The 16,924-nt window shown below is 36.5% G+C and overlaps 1 protein-coding gene across 11 annotated transcripts in view; it reads right to left on the bottom strand.

The window, feature by feature from the left end:
* LOC138933905 (growth factor receptor-bound protein 14) overlaps positions 1-16,924 on the bottom strand; it is a 375,103-nt gene that overhangs the window by 212,365 nt on the left and 145,814 nt on the right. For all 11 annotated transcript variants that reach the window (XM_070297102.1, XM_070297099.1, XM_070297110.1 and 8 more), the window contains 5 exons: positions 12,983-13,164; positions 11,084-11,240; positions 9,586-9,716; positions 8,305-8,385; positions 8,080-8,211 (listed from right to left, as the gene is read on the bottom strand). In XM_070297102.1, the coding sequence (XP_070153203.1) occupies positions 8,080-8,211; positions 8,305-8,385; positions 9,586-9,716; positions 11,084-11,240; positions 12,983-13,164 (683 nt within the window). The remainder of the gene's footprint in view (positions 1-8,079; positions 8,212-8,304; positions 8,386-9,585; positions 9,717-11,083; positions 11,241-12,982; positions 13,165-16,924) is intronic.

Here is a 16,924-nt window from a genome sequence, read left to right as displayed (position 1 = left end):
AGATCCCTAAAGTTAAAAAGTTAAATAAGGAAGAAGATATCTTTATTTGTGATTCTTGTCAATAGAATATATCTTTATATTGTATTTTGATTTAAATAAATCTAGATTTTATAATTACACGGTGTTTTGCATATTTTCAAATGGGTACCCGATTTGACCCTTACCGGTAGGACAAAACCGGGTACTTCGACTTCTCCACAAAATTTTGTTATTCTTGGTAACCAAACATTTTTTTTTTCTGCATCTAGTCTTATTTTCTTATAGTTTAAGGTTCACTAAAGGCTACTAACGGTCGGCGGCAAAATTTTTTTTACTCTCAGATCAAATCCAAAAAAATACCCGGTTTTACCCTACTTTCCCCTATATGAAAAAGATATTTTTTCGCCATATAAATATATATATATATACACAGAAACAAGAAAGGGGTAAAAAAGGTAAAAGAAAATTGACGATAATGAAGATAACGATATATGTAACGTTAAAAACAAAACACAATGTAGTTTCGTATACCGAACGCGACAGGCTAATATCGTACGCCGTAATTTATGTCTCGCGAAATGCGTTCTTTATGACCACGCGGGGTACAAGTAAACGCAGTAACGCGAACGGTGATCATCTTTCTCGGCGAGGTGTAAGTAACGCGTAAATAATGACGGCCGAGAACAATTGCGATCGTTAAAGTTGCGGCAATAAAAGCAGGCACCGTCTCTCTCGCCTTCCTTCTTGCAACGTTAAAGGAGCGTCGTCGGAAAATATATCGTCTTTATGCGCACCACGCGGTTTCATTTTGAATTCAATTCCATTCGCGCGATCGTATCCCGATACCCCGTATCGAAACTATCTATCGGCTCGCTCTCAGCGTGCATTGATGTTATTACGTGTAAATCGAGATTGGCGGCGTCAAGGTTCTCTCATTCCGTGACGTCGAAGGGATGGAGGCACGCAAACGCCCCGAAGATTAGCCGTGGCGTTACAATAATCTCAATCTAATTGTTCACCGCGGGCGTCATTGCACAAGACTCGAATTTAAAAAAAAAGAAGAAGAGAGAGAGGAGGTGGTGGAGGAGGTGGAGGTGGAGGTGGAGGAGGAAGTGGAGGTGGAGGTGGAGGAGGAGGAGGAGGAGGAGGAGGAGGAGGAGGAGGAGGAGGAGGAGGAGGAGGAGGAGGAGGAGGAGGAGGGGAGGAAAATGAGGAGGGGGAGGAGGGGGAGAGGTGGTGGAGGAGGAGGAGGAGAGAAAGAAGAAGAAGAAGAAGAAGAAGAGAAAGAAGAAGCGAATGGCGAAACATACCATATATGTATTATCGAGAGACAATCAAATTTCGCCCTTTTTTATAGATAAAAAAATATAAAAAGATATAACAAACAAAACAAGCAATATAATCTTCAATCAAAATTATTATTTCTATGACTCTCTCTCTCTCTCTCTCTCTCTTATCAAATATTTTGTTAAATAAATATTTCCGTTAATCTCCATAATAATGGAAAAAGCTGTGATATTTTTTTTTAAGGATTTTCACGATCAAACATTTCTCTCTCGGGACTTTACGGCGCACTGTGGCATCACGTGTTAATGCAATTACCGTACTTATCTACGATAAATTTACAGAGAGAGGTAAGGACAAATAGGAAGAGTGAACCATCGCAATCGTAAAGTACGCTCTCCCCTCCCCCTCGCCCCTTTGGCCGTTTCGCTCGCCCCTCGATTTGTCGATTCTTGTGTACGGGGACACTTCTCGCGGGGGTGTTGCACGGCAATTATGTTAAGTAACGAAACTCGTTTAAGACCGCCGATAGTCAGAAAGCGCGAAGGAGTATATTTCTCTCTCTCTCTCTCTCTCTCTCTCTCTCTCTCTCTTTTTTTTTCCTCGCTCGCAAGCTTTTTTTGCCGATAAAATTGATCGTACGTAGCGGACAGAGAATTATTCTTCCGTCGCGGGTATGTTTCCGCGATAACGGGGGCCACGCCCGTTACTGCGAGGGAGGAAATGAAAAAGGGGGTTAGCGGGGACGAGGTCGGACTCTGGCGCGGGGGAGGATAAAGCCCGAGGCGGGGAGGGTGCGAAGAGGGATTGAACGCAGTCGGGATGGCGAATCCTGAGAGTTGTCCCGGCGATAAAAACGTCGGACATCTCGGCGCGACTTTCAATAAATCGTACGTAAATCGTCGATGTTTTCACTTAATACAAGTAATTTATTGATGCAACTAATCTTATTTAATATGGCCATTTCATGTCACAGAGATCGAATCATCTCCTTCGAAATCTGATATTAATTGTTTCTCCAGCGTATCCAAACAATCACGTCAACCCCTTTCTTTTTTCATGCAAAATTAAATTAATTTTTTCCAATTTATTTATTTAACGTAAGTTCATTGAGTTCTCTTTCAAAAAAATCTAACGTAAAATATTTTTCAACATATCCAAGCGAGCGTAAGCCAACTCCCTTATAAATGCAAAATTAAATATATACCTTTTTAAATTACATAATTTATTTAATATATGACCACATTTTAACATCATATTTAATCTGGCCATTTGAGTTGACAAAGTTAACTTCTTACGAGATTCGATATTAATTATTTTCCAACATACAATATATCCAAGCAAGTACATGTCCACTCCTTTAGATGCAAAATTAATTTTTTTTTTAAATTACATATGATATATAATACAAAGTGTAAAATAGAGAGAAAAGCTATAAAACTTTGTAACATTATTGCAACTGATGTAAACTATGACGAGCGTAAGGTACAATAGAAGCCGCGATAAATCAATATCTTTAAAGATGTATATACGCGTGACAAGAAGATGATAAGAGGACGCGGGTTTATTCTGGCTCTCCAAAGTGCATCAACGTATATTGAGTGTGCATATTACATGCGGCACTCTCGTTGATACGTCCGCGAAGAACAATAAACAAGACTCGTTCGCCGCGACCAACGACCGTCATAAAGGGCGGTCTAACGTTAAAGCTTCGGTAACAACTCTCGATGACACCTCCCCGAGGAACGGAGTGAGCGCGGGGCTAGGAATTAAGAGGAGGCGAACATATATCGCGTCCGGGGATGATATCTCGAGTCGGTCGCATCGAGATAAAGCCGCGGCTAGAGTTCATAAATTATTCGGTCCAAGAGGATGGAAATAGCGGCGTGAACGCTAAAGTTAGTAGGGATTATTCACGGCCCTTCCTCTCTTAAAGCCGTCATTTAGCATCGGTACCATTCCACTCTCGCCACGTCTGTGCCTCGCTTTCGCCCACCATTGTCGCGTTCTTCTTCATTATCTCGAGAAATTCCCATATCTCGCTCGACGAGATATCCCTTCCGACGCGTGGCATTCTTTTACGCATCCGCGAAAAGTCACTTAGATTATCGCGTAATTATTTCTAGATTTTTTTCTCTTAAAGTTAAATAAGAATAAAAAAAATATCTACAATAATAATTATGACTAAACTATACAATAATAATTATTATAATAATTGCTTCGTGTCGTGTACTCCTTCCCGGCGAACTACACGTGTTAGGCAATTTGAAAAACTAACGAGTGAGACAATTATTTCAAGAACAATGGAATTCCGCGTGGTATGGTGGTGCAATTTGCGATTACAATTGAACGAGAGCACACACGTGCACGAATATCCATACAATGGCCGCGATCCATTCCGTGTATGTTCGCATGTGATCTTTAATGTATAATATCGAGAGAACGATGATGACGGGCCCGGCGAGGAAATTGACGGTGGCGGAAAAGGCGTCTTTTCTCTCGCGTACGAGCGAGAGAGCGAAATCGATGGAGAGCGCGCGATAAAGACAGACAGAGGCGAGCGGTAGCGGTAATTTCGTGCGAGCGTATTTCGCGAGGCATTTCGCCTTGGCGTTTTGGTCGAGAAAGGATGTAGTTGAGAAACTTTCCAAGAGTAATTAACCCTTATTCGAACGAGCCGAGTTCGCTGAACGTCTCGTAAAATTTCAACTAAACTTACTTTCGAAAATAAACTTCTGGGATTCACGAGAGAAAAAGATCGCGTATCTGAAGAAACGTAAGAGCGATATCGGAACTAAGAGGCGAGAAACGCGCATCGGAAAACCCATATCTATGAAGGAAATTTCCATAGAAAATCCAACTTTATCAGATAAATTTTTTTGATTCATATATTTAATAATTAATATTTAATAATTTAATAATTAATTATTTATTTATCTTAAATTATATTTTTATTATAATGTTTAAACACTGATTTATATAATCAATTAATTAAAATAATCATGTATATCATCATTAAAGATATTAATTTAAAAAGTTTAATAAAATAAGAATTATTTTTCTTCACATTATTCGCTCGTTCCACTGTGAGTCGTCGTAATCAAAGACCGATAAGGTTGAGTCACGGCTGTTGTAAATCATCGTATTCCCGTCATCGCACGACACTTTATCCTTTTCTCCGCCAAAAGATTATATCACTTATCATATTAATGACTTGCGGTCTTGTACCGAGGTGTCGGGACAAAGCGGTAACAATGACGACGGGTTGTAATTTTTTTTTTTTTTTTTTTTTTTTTTTTTTTTTTTTTTTTTTTACGGAACGACGCTTTCGACAGGATATCAGTCGCTGATACCGGTATCGCCGGAAGCGACGAGGCTTGAAGTAATTAAATCATATTCTTACGCGCTTCAACGCCGAGCGCGAAACCAATCAATTTGCGTTTCAAACCAGTTCTTCAGCGCTGAAAAAATTAAAGGAAAACATACCGCATTTCAGCATCTGTATTCCGTGAAAGAAATTTCATTAATAGTTAATTTTGCTAACAATACGGCACTAATGAATTTGCGAACTCGTTATAAGAAATTCATAATATGCGTTGTGCAAAAAGAAACGTACGTAAATAAATATTCGTCGCACGTCAATATCTTTTACTTCAGAATAAATATCGATTTTAAATAAAATTTTAACGTAATTATACACTTATAATAGAATAACGTAAATTATATCGGGTTGTCTACCCAAATCCTGTAAAAAATTTCCCTGAAAATTCTTTGACTTTCAATTTTTTTGTGTATTTTTCTTCAAAATTCTTCAAGAGAATATTTTGAGCATTTTTTAATGCAGTTTCCTAAAATAAGTTTTTTTTTTTTTATTGTACGCGTTCTCTAATGCTTTCGATTTATGCGACGGAAAAATATAAAACTATTTAGATTTCAAGTGTTAGTTTTACAAATGTACTGAAAATAAAACTGATATAGCTATCGTTAAAATAAAATTTTTTTAACTTGCAAAACATTTGTGTTTTTTTATCACTAAAAATTAAAATAAATAATATGCATTGCAGATTTAATATTTTGTTAAGACATTGAATATATAAATAGAGATACATATATACATATATTTATAATATATATTTTAAACACATAATTCGCAACATGACTTATTGGCGGATTGTCTACTGCTTACAATATAAGAGGAAAATGATCAAAGAGAGAATTAAAAAAAAAAAAAAAAATTTCTTGAGTCCCAAAATTCGATGAGAGAATTTCCTGATTTTTCCAAGTATAAAAAAATTTCCTGAGCATTCCAGGTTTTCCATGTTTTTTCGGGGAATAGACACCCAGTATATCAAGCGTTTTTATTCAATAGCGGGCGCGTGTCGCGCTTAAATAGAATATTAGCGAACGTCTATCGAAGCATTGATATACGCAGATAACGGGTGAATATTCAGCGATAATATTTCACGTGCGCGCGATCGGACCGCGTATACGAGTGTGTCTGTAATAATTCGTCGCGCTATCGTTATTTAACTAGAATGTATCACCAGGCCGTGAAACGATCGCGGTCGTAATTCACTCGATATTTTATGCGCGCGTGACAAATGGATATTTTTATCTTCTTCGGGATATATTCGAATAATCGCCAATATGATTCCCGGCTTTAATACGTGGCGATTAATGACGCGCGATTCGGAAGCGCGTCCGCGAAAACGATCGTTCCACGCGTCGGTTTTAACGGGCTGGCACCACCGGTTTGTTAGCTACCGGTCGTACGCGCGATGGAATCGATAATCGAATGAAATTAATTTTAAAACAAACGTTGCCGGCGCCGCCAAGCCTACGGGCTGAATTCAAAATCACCGTGCATTAACTACCCGCTAGTTATCTCGAAAATGATTGCTTTGGGTATCGGTTATAGCGAGCGAACCGCGAAGGCGTTACCAGCGTATCGCACGGTGTTAATTATGCAAATCAATTGACTTAATGACTTAGCCGGATACCAAATATTACTATCAAACTCTACAGGCATCGTGGAATAATTTCGCGAAAAGCAAAAAGAAGAATAAAAGGTGTCCGGTCTGCGTCAGCTGATTTCTTTAAAAAGATATAAGATGTAAAAAAGCACAGAACCGAGTGAAATAAACATCAACGTTAAACTGTCACAGAAATTTACTGCTTAAATTTCGCGGTGTTTTTATGTATCGCGAATGTATTTTTACATTGTCGATAAGATTTTTTTTTTTTTTTTTTAACTTCGATCATAAAAAAAACCGTGGCATTCTTTGTGTCGTTTGCAACAAAAGCCTTCCAGCTGTTACATGTTAATGTCGCTTAATGATTTATAAATAAATTGCCGGCGATGTCGTGACTCATCCATAACGGATGCCTCCGCTAAGTCCTTGAGAAAAGTATTAACACCTGCGAGAATGATCGCAAATGCATGTAGAACCCGACGAGCGTTTATCACCTAGAGAATCGCTTACTCGGATTTTGAAGAACGTTTCACCGGCGATGAGTCAGTAAGAACCCGATCTCCTTCGCGAGATTTTCTACCGTGATCTTGTATAAAGATAATCGAGCGTAGGAAAGAAGAGAAACTCGCCATCACTTCATGTTAACATATTCATCATCGAATATGTGTTCGCTTATTAACACCGAGAAACAGTGCTTCTTTATGTAACGTCTTTCTACATTCTGATGCGTCAGCTGGCAAAATGGCAGATAATACGGACATTTAAATTAAGCGGCTAATGAAGATTGTTAATATCTTTGCCGCAAAATATTCAAAATTATGTATGATCCATTAAAAGTTCATTTTCATCGAAAATCAGCAAGCGTATATATACGCATGATGATTGCATAAGTTCGTGCCCGATTTTCATAGATGGCATTAAGTTGCTGCATGGCGGAGTTCTATTGTTTTCGTGTGGTAATTGTTGCTTACACCGAATAGATGACGTTGTCTTATGTCAATTTAGCGTCAGACATTGTTCAGATAAGTCCATTTGTGCATAAGAGAAATCATTAAAAATGGAGGACGAATGGTGCATTTGCGGCATGTAATGCTATATGAATTTCGGAAAGGCGTGAGTGTTGGGATTGCACAAAAAAATATTCAAAGCGTTTATTTGGACCGCGCTCCTGCTCTCCGAACAGTCAAAAAGTGGTTTGGCAGATTTCGAAATGGTGATTTCAACATGGAGGATCAACCCCGCTCTGGACGGACTTCTGGCATTGATGATGACATTGTGCATGCCTTAGTGGAAAGAAACCCAAGGATTACAACTGAGGATATTGCTGAGAGGTTGAACATCGATAATTCAACCGCTTTTCGTCATTTAAAAAAGCTTGGATACATTTCCAAGCTTGATACGTGGGTGCCGCATCTCCTGACTGAAAGGAATAAGCTGCAGGAAAACTGCAGGAGTTGCAATGGGAAATTCTGCAGCACCCGCCATATTCTCCAGATATTGCGCCTTGAGATTTTTATCTGTTCCGGTCTTCGCAGAATAGTTTAAATGGCAAGAATCTCAATTCCGAGGAAGCTGTCGAAAACCACCTTAGAAACTTTTTTCAAGAAAAACCAAGTTCTTTCTTCAAAAATGGAATCGACAAGCTTATAGATCGTTGGAAAACCATTGTAGAAAAGAATGGAGACTATATAATTGATTAATAAAAGTGTTATCTCTAAAATATAATCTATTGAAGTTTATATTTAAATCGGGCACGAACTTATGCAATCACCCAATATTTCGAAATCCCTACAAGAAATTTTGAATGTACGAATAAATTTTCATAAAGTAAAGAAAACCTTACCTTTTTCGTCGTGTAGAGTTTCCGGCCTTGAAGCAACATATACATCTTCCTCCAACCATTCGAGTTCACGTGTCGCATCCACACCATACTGAATACCTGAGGGCACTCACCGTCCTCCCGTAACAGATAATTCTGCAATGCAAATAAAATATATATTTATTTCATTTCAGTCAGAGTACTATTTTAATTGTTTTGTTGTGTTCAGAACGGCAGAAAGTTACTCACTCTTAGCGCGCTCTCAGCATCGGTAAATGTATTCCTGTCCTCTCCACTGGGAAACGTGACCATATCGGCAGGAAAGAATTGCTGCAAAAGATTAAAAAATATTGCCTTTTTTTCAATTTTATAATAAATATTGGTAAATAAAAATTCCCTAGCATTTTTTTCAAAAATGGAGAAAATAATTACAAGAGACTATAATACGCGAAAAAATGAATTTTTCTAAAATATTTCAAATATTTTAAAATATTACATTAAAGAAAATCTCATATTTTGCAAATATCTCAAATTCAGGAAATAGTGGAAAAATTATTGAAAAAAACATTGAAAAAATTAAAAAAATTTTTTATGCGTGAAACACAAGAGAGCTCTATCTTTTTATTAAAAATAGAGGTATTCTCCGAGAGATTTCCTCGCCCTGAAGGGCGTTGACTATGATGCTCAGTTTCCGAAGTTTAGTTTCTGCGCTCGTTATCCTTTAATTGGCCGATCATCGGCAAACCAAGGCCAAGTTACATGATTTATGATCCCATGGCTGACTGACTCTCAAACCACTAATCGATATTGGTTCAAGTATATACTAATTAGTGAATTCTATTTCGGAAACGCCGTTAAATCTCGGCATCAGTGTTATACGTTATAATTTCTGCTTTTTTTATCGGAATTCAAAATAATACCTATATCTACAAGATCTCATTCGACTCTATCGCCGTTTGTATCCTTCCAATCTCGATGGGTTGAATTTAAAATGATACTATGCGATTTTAATCCTGTAAAATCCCAGGACACACGAACGTTCAATCAATACTACCGAATTCACCAGACTATCGTCACTTCTGATATATCCGCGGAAGCATTCCTTGCGCCATCTTCAAAACTTATCCAAGCTCATCGTCAATGAATGCGCAACTGTACTGTCGGTAAACGCGAGAGCAAAAATCTCACTAGGCACGCGTACCGACACATTTACACGGGTAAATTTTCGTCGGTAATGTCAAAGCTCTTCAGTTATCTCCGAGCTTTCACCAGAGTCGTGAAAATTTATACAGAAGCGGCGAACCTTACTAACTCGTCGGTATTTCAAGGCACCTCAATCTGATGACAGATAAATCGTCGGTAAGTTACCACGTACAATTTGCCATCCGATTCAGTAAATGATAACGGTGAACGTAAGAGACATTTTTTGATATTTTACGAATTTTTTTTACACGTATCTATTATAAAAGAAAATAATTCTTATAAACAATTTTATGAACAAAGTAATAAAATCATTTATCTTCTTCTTACCTTAGGATCGACAAACGGTTCGTATTTCAGGAAGTCTTCACTGAAATAAAACCTCCTCTCGTAGCGCGAGGCGAATATCTCTAGTTCTCTATGAACAGCAAGAATGTCTTCGTGATCTTCTAATGTACGTTCTGTAACAAAAGCGTTCATTTTAATCGCTTGTGAGATTATTTGCAAACTATCTCTTATAATAATCAATTTCATTTTTTTTTACATTATTAGCAGTCTAAAAATAAGTTTTTTTATCGTAGAATTAATTCTTTAACACATAGTATGTAGTTTTAACATTCTTTTTTGTCAAACCTTCTTCTTCTCCATATTTTTATCGAGCCGTTACAGCGAGTTTTACATCTATAAATATCGGCGGGTCAGTTCTCGTCATGCGATCAATTTGAAAAACGATTTCGCGGAAAGCATGCTGGATTAAAATAACGTGACATTTCGCCCGGAACTCTAAACAAACATTCCATACGGAGACAGGCGGTGAATCGCGTCTCTGACCTGCACCAAGCTCTCCTGGAGGTTCGCCCGCTATTGATTCTCGGCTGCATTATAGAGCCCTGTACCGTCTTTATAGCCCCTCTTTCCCTCTCTTCCACCCCACCCACCCCCCATCCCCGCGTACTATGCACGCACGCGTTATTTCCGATCTTGTTCCAAGAGTCAATACTCATAGAGAAAATTTAGACGATTAAAGTATCACCGATATATCAGACGAATCGCGTTATCTTCTGAATGGCACATGTATTATTAACGAATAATTCATCTTTTACTTCGTGTTTGTGTTTTTTGTAAATAAGCTATTCGTCGCACATGAAACATCAGATCCGATAGGTTGTCGAGTTAAGAATAGCTATCAATAAAGAAGGCCAGCGTTAATCGCAAATTCTTCGATCTTCCTTATTCATATATTATATTTGGCTTCGTGTATAGTTTATGAAGAATCCGTTTATGAACAATCCGAATGTTGAAATGAACGTTTATAGTTTGACGATCGTTGTTACAGAATCGCAATAATTATGTCTTGAATCATATACTGATACATTCTAGTGTATAATTCCAGTGTATAAATATAAAACTGTACAAAGGACAAAATATAAAACGTTTGTATTTCTATTAAAAAAAAAAAAAAAAGTAATATATTATAAAAGCAATATATTATATGATTCGTAAAAAAAACCCAACCAATCTCGCAGATATAATTAATGAATAATATACAAATGGTAGATATAACTTAACAAATAATCATATAAAAGATGATCGAAAGTACGATCGACGATACAACAATACCTGTTCGCATGATCATGATAAAAGAATTGTGTATACTTGAGAGCTTATTGATTGATCCTTAATCGCAACATACCCGAAAAAATTTTTGGAGTCACGGTTAAAAAATTACGAAGGATAAATAATAAATATTAATAATTTTATCAATTTTTATTACTCAATAATCACGTATGTCGATATCTGTAATAATGATTACTGTACATGTACATACCGATACCCAATTTCGGCCAGATCTCGATTATCGACCAGGCAGTGCCGATCACGTTCCTCTTGACTTTCAGCAACTCGCATAAATCGATCGTTCGCAGATCCTTCTCCACAACCACAGTAGTAAAAGAATGATCATTGTTATAGAATCGCAATTCTTCCTAGTTGAACAAACGTTTAAAACATATTACCTATGCATAATTTACCACTCAAATGGACTTAATTAAATTGATTTTAATTTATAGTTAAGTCTATTTGATCAATTGCATATAAATAATATCTCTCTTGTGTGCCCCCACTAATTTCCAACATTTAATTACATTATAAATAAATTGTGAATATTTAGATATAATTTATATTAACAGTCAAATTTATTATATGATTTGCTGAAGTGATAATAATAAACTACTGTTTTATAAACAAAGCGAGAGAAATTAGGTTAAACAAGACGCTTTAATTACTCTATGATGTATATACGAGTTTTATAATTTTATTATCAAATATACTATAAAACCCATTAAGATATCCAAATCATATATTGGGTTGAGTAAAAAGTCATTGCGTATTTTTGCAACAGATGGCATTAGTTTAGTTTTGGCAGTACTAGAGTCATTCACACATATGTTTGTCATATATCGTTTAACAGCTGACGGTTTAAGCTTCATTCTAAAAAAAAAATTGAGCGATTTGGTTGAGTTTTGGAGATTTTACAACAAGTTGAAGATGGAAGACCAAACTGTGCATTTTCGCCATATTTTACTGTTTTACTTCCGTAAAGGGAAAAACGCGCGTCAAGCTTGTGAAAAATTGCGTAAAGTTTACGGTGACGATGCTCTACAAGAACGTCAGTGCCAAAACTGGTTCAAGAAATTCCGCGCTGGTTGATTTCAAAGATGCTCCTCGGTCAGGAAGGCCCACCGAGGTTGATGACGACAATATAAAGGCATTGATCAAGTCAAACCCACGTTACACGACCCGAGAGATTGCAGCAACATTGAAGATCAGTCAAAACAGTGTTCACGTCCACCTAAAGAAGCTGGGATACGTAAGCAAGCTCGATATTTGGATTCCTAATAAACTCAAAGAAGTTCATTTGACGGCGCGTATAAACATCTGCGATATGCTCATGAAACGTGAAGAAAACGATCCTCTTTTGAAACAAATGATAACTGGTGATGAGAAGTGGATTGTTTACAACAATGTGGAACGCAAACGGTCTTGGTCCCGACGTGATGATTCGCCTCAAACGACTTCAAAAGAAGAACTTCATCAGAGGAAGGTTATGCTCTCAGTGTGGTGGGATTGGAAGGGTGTGGTGTTTTTTGAGCTCCTACCAAGGAACCGAACAATCAATTCGGATGTGTACTGTCGGCAATTGGGCAGTTTGAACGAATCTGTCATCCAGAAACGTCCGGAGCTCGTCAATCGTAAAGGAGTTGTGTTCCATCACGACAACGCGAGACCACACACATCTTTGGCGACCCGTCAAAAATTATTGGAGCTTGGATGGGATGTGTTGCCCCACCCAGCATACTCGCTTGACCTTGCGCCGTCAGACTTCCACTTGTTTCGCTCTCTTCAAAACTCCTTGCGTGGAATAACGTTAAATTCAGATGAGGCGGTAAATCAGCACCTTGTTCAGTTTTTCGCCAATAAAGACAGGTCCTTCTACGAACGGGGAATTATGAAGCTCACCGAAAGATGGCAAAAGGTCATCGAACAAAACGGAAAATATATCATTGATTGAACTTTATATAAATAAATGACTTTGAAAAACATACAAAAAATACGCAATCCCTTTTTACTCAACCCAATATTTAAATTTATTTGCACGACTTTTCCGAGCTCAAGGTTAGATTGGATATTTTTCTAGCATTTAAGCACGGAATTTTTTGGCACGAACCTGTCTTTCACTGTCGATTACATCCTGATTTCCTCTTCGATTCCTTCGCATCGGGCTGCTACTAAGTTCGAAGATTGTGAGATCGGAACCGAGCCGTTCGTAACTTGCAGTCCGACCGACTGCTCGATTGCTCGGCAGCGTAGAGTTACCATCGATGCAGGAGCACATCTTCGGGAACCAATCTGTAAAAGCCCAAGGAGAAGCTGGAGAAAAATTGATACGGCGTATCACGGTCGACAAACAAAAGGGAAACAAATCACACGACTAAAAAATCGGAAAAAAATCGCTAATATATATATATATATATATGTATGTATATTAATGTATATATGTATGTGTATATGTATATATTGTAAAGAAGCGTAAAGAGAGCGCGCGCGCGAGCCCGCTGTACTAAAATCTATTTTACAACTTAGGCTTCGCAGGGAGGAATGGGGGGGGGGGAGAGGGGATCTACGTCGGAATAGAGCCACTATATTATCGGTGAGTAAACATGGCCCCTCTCTCATTTTAAGAGACACAGAGGAAGTAAAGAGGATTGAAAAAACATTACGGACAAAATATAACGTCGTGCTACAAGATCGTAGCGGCTTTCGGGCGTATTTCCATCAAATGCAATAACTATATGTTTTAATATCGAAGCACAAAAGGATAAAAGATAAATAAATAACTGTAACATGCGTGCGTCGCATTTTATGCAGAGAAATTGCAACCCGTATATATTTATGTACGTCTCGCGAATCTTTTCGGGAGCGATTTTTGTCGATATTCGTCTTCGCGCTGGCTTTTTTTTTCTTTTTTTTTTTTTAACTAACGATAATACATCAAACGCGCGATGTAAAGTTTTGAAGATGCTTAACAAGAAAATCAGCAAAAATATTTATATATAATATTAATCCGAGGAATCGCCATATGCAGCAGTCAAGCAGACAGAGACTAGAGGTGCCTTTAGATACCCTGTATGTGTGTTTAGGTCAAGTTTCTAATATAAATCATTGGGCGGTCGAGTATCTCGCGAAACGCATCACATACCGATGTTGTAGGGATGAATCTCGGGGTCTATTTCGATCTCCCATCCCTCATCATTCACTCCATTCAATCATGATCTATATATATTTTCGTAACAATTTGCACAAATCGATCGATTATATTATGCAGAATAAAGAAATTCCACGTAATTATTTTCAATTTTTTTACTATCGTGACTTTGAACTTGTTTGTAAATTGAAGAGTCGATGAGTAGAAAACTTATTTTAAATATTTTAATGAATAAATCAACGCAAGTTTCTATTAAATCTTCTTCCAATAAAAATGATTTAATACTTTAACGCAGACATTTTACACAAAATTTATTTATTTTGAAGTTTATTATATTCTTTTGATACAATAATTAATAATTGTAGACAAATATTTTTTATTACAATCAAATAAAGAGATATAAATATAAATATAAATTTTTTATATTTAATAAGAAGAAAAAAACTAAACATCTTCATTTTCTACAAAATGTTTTATGACAGATTAATTTAGCATTAAAACATATGTATTTAATTGTTTAATCGTTTTAAGTGTGAAAAATGTGAGAAAGGGTGTATTTAATGATTCGCAAATTTTACTCCAATTTTATATATTTAAATTAATGATACTGATTTATAAATGTTCATTTTTGGAGCTATTGATTTAAACGTCTTATAAAGAAAATTTCCTGCCCGTTGGATAATTTTTCTCAGGATCCCTTTTTATAATGCTTGTGTGGAATATCTCAATTTCGCAGATGTATTTTTATAAGATTTATTTTTTACGCGGTTCTCTTCGTTCATTCGTACAATGCGCGTTTGCGACTTAATCGAAGGGAACACTCTCCTCCGGCTAGATCGAACACGCAAAAGTCCACGTTGCAAAGATACCTTGAAGCAATGAGTAGTAGCTTTAATAAACTCCTCGTCTGTCTCGTATCCGGAGCCATGACGATGTAACGAAAGCACCCATGTATATGTATGACAGCAGCACCGATACTCGATGTACATATCCATCGAATTCGCTCGTCATGGATTAACGATCGTTTCCACGAACCAAACAACGGAAAAAAAAAGAGAGAGAGAGAGAGAGAGAGGAAGCTATATCAACGGCAAAACTAGTAAATACGAATAGAATTCGAAGATTCCTGGTTATCTGACTAATAAACTCTTTCTTCCCTTTTTCCTTTCATGAATTAAAAATCCGATTAGAATCAAAATATTTCAAGAATAGCAAATAAACGATAAATAAACAAAGAGAAAGTCGACAGGTAACGATGTATACGCGGAATAATTTTTCTCATTAAATTTTTAATGTTAAAGCATTAAAAATTTACATCGACATTCGTGGAAAATAGATCAACTAATCGAGACATGAATTTTGCAAAAAAAAAAAATGTTTATCACGAGACGATAAGAATGTAAATTATTCTACAGATCTTTTGCAATGTTTAAAATTATTGCCGATAACAATCAGTGGGGAATCAGTAACGAGTTCATTAGCGTTGCAATTTAAGTGTATGCCTTTGCACTTTGACTTTCATCGAGCCAGCATTTCCGTTAAAGGTAAATCCAATCTGTGAAATAAACGTTTAAAGTCACTCCATATCCAATCGAGAGATCGATTGTTATATTAATATTTTGATCTCGTACATTAAAATTATTTAGAGAGAAATTATTTACCTTTCGATCAGAATTTACTCTTGTATATATAACATTACTTTATACAGAGTATTTATGTAATATCATAATTTTTTTATAAATTAATGTTTAATTTTGAGATGTCGCCGGTAAATAAATTAATAGACGAGTGTTTACACGACCAAACTGACAATTTATTGTTACATCGCAACGTTTCGACCGTATGAGTTTTACACTGTTCCCGTTTATTATAGATACGTGCAAAGATTAACGAGATTAAGTTGATTTTTCAATAGTTATCACCAACGCTTAAAATTCACGCACGAGATAGAGTCAGATTCGTGTATTAACTTTTTGTATACCATTGTTATCCGTTCTAATGGAAAAATTTGAACTAATTGATACAGAAAATCTACTTGTTCCAATAGATATATTAATTTTTTTACTCTAACCATCCTTTTAAATATAAAATGAACACCATTTTTAATCTCGTTGGCCATGCTATTTTACTATCTGACGATCAATTTCACGATAAAAATATTGATGTCGTGAAACGGATTTTACTCAATAATTGTTTTCCGAGACACGTTATAAAACCGTTATATTTATAAGAGACTTAATTTTTTGAAACAACGTGATAAAATATTATTCCGAGTATCGAGGAAAATAGTGTAGACGAATCCTCCTACATTGCATTACCATTTGTTGAAGGTTTGAGTGACAATATCAGTCGGTATTTTAAAAATATGGGTTTTACGATTGTCTACAATATATCTAAAAAATTAAATTCATTGATTAAACATGGTAAAGATGGATGACCATTAGTAATAGAACGGAAGTTGTTTATAAAATAAATTGCAAGAAGATGCTTCATATATGGTATTAGCCAAACGAAGAGACATTAATACCCGTATTCATAGTCCTTCCTTATTTTAAGGACGGAGGAAGCCTCCATGAAGGATTCCTTGAATCTGCAAGGCCACCTTGTTTCATAGATGGACCACGAGTCTCCCTTTCAGAAGGAAGGAATATTTTAGGGATTTTTAGTGACCGAATGGAGGCAGCACCGTTTTATGCTGCCTGCAACTAATTTCATATAATACATATGAAAACTTTTTCGTATCTTCAAAAAATTCCACGGGATTTTCCCAATCGCGAATGTATCTTTTCGGGATCCGCCACAGAATCCGGTTCTCTGGATTTTCGTCTTCAAATCCATCGTCAGAATCATTTAAAAATTCATTGTCCATTATCCCTTTTTCCTTTATACACTTTCAGTTTGAGA

Source organism: Polyergus mexicanus, unplaced genomic scaffold (genome assembly GCF_030449975.1).
Source record: "Polyergus mexicanus isolate NDT 795.1 unplaced genomic scaffold, iyPolMexi1.0 SCAF_6, whole genome shotgun sequence".
In the NCBI taxonomy this organism is placed as follows: domain Eukaryota; kingdom Metazoa; phylum Arthropoda; class Insecta; order Hymenoptera; family Formicidae; genus Polyergus; species Polyergus mexicanus.
This window is presented reverse-complemented; position numbering and strand designations above follow the sequence as displayed.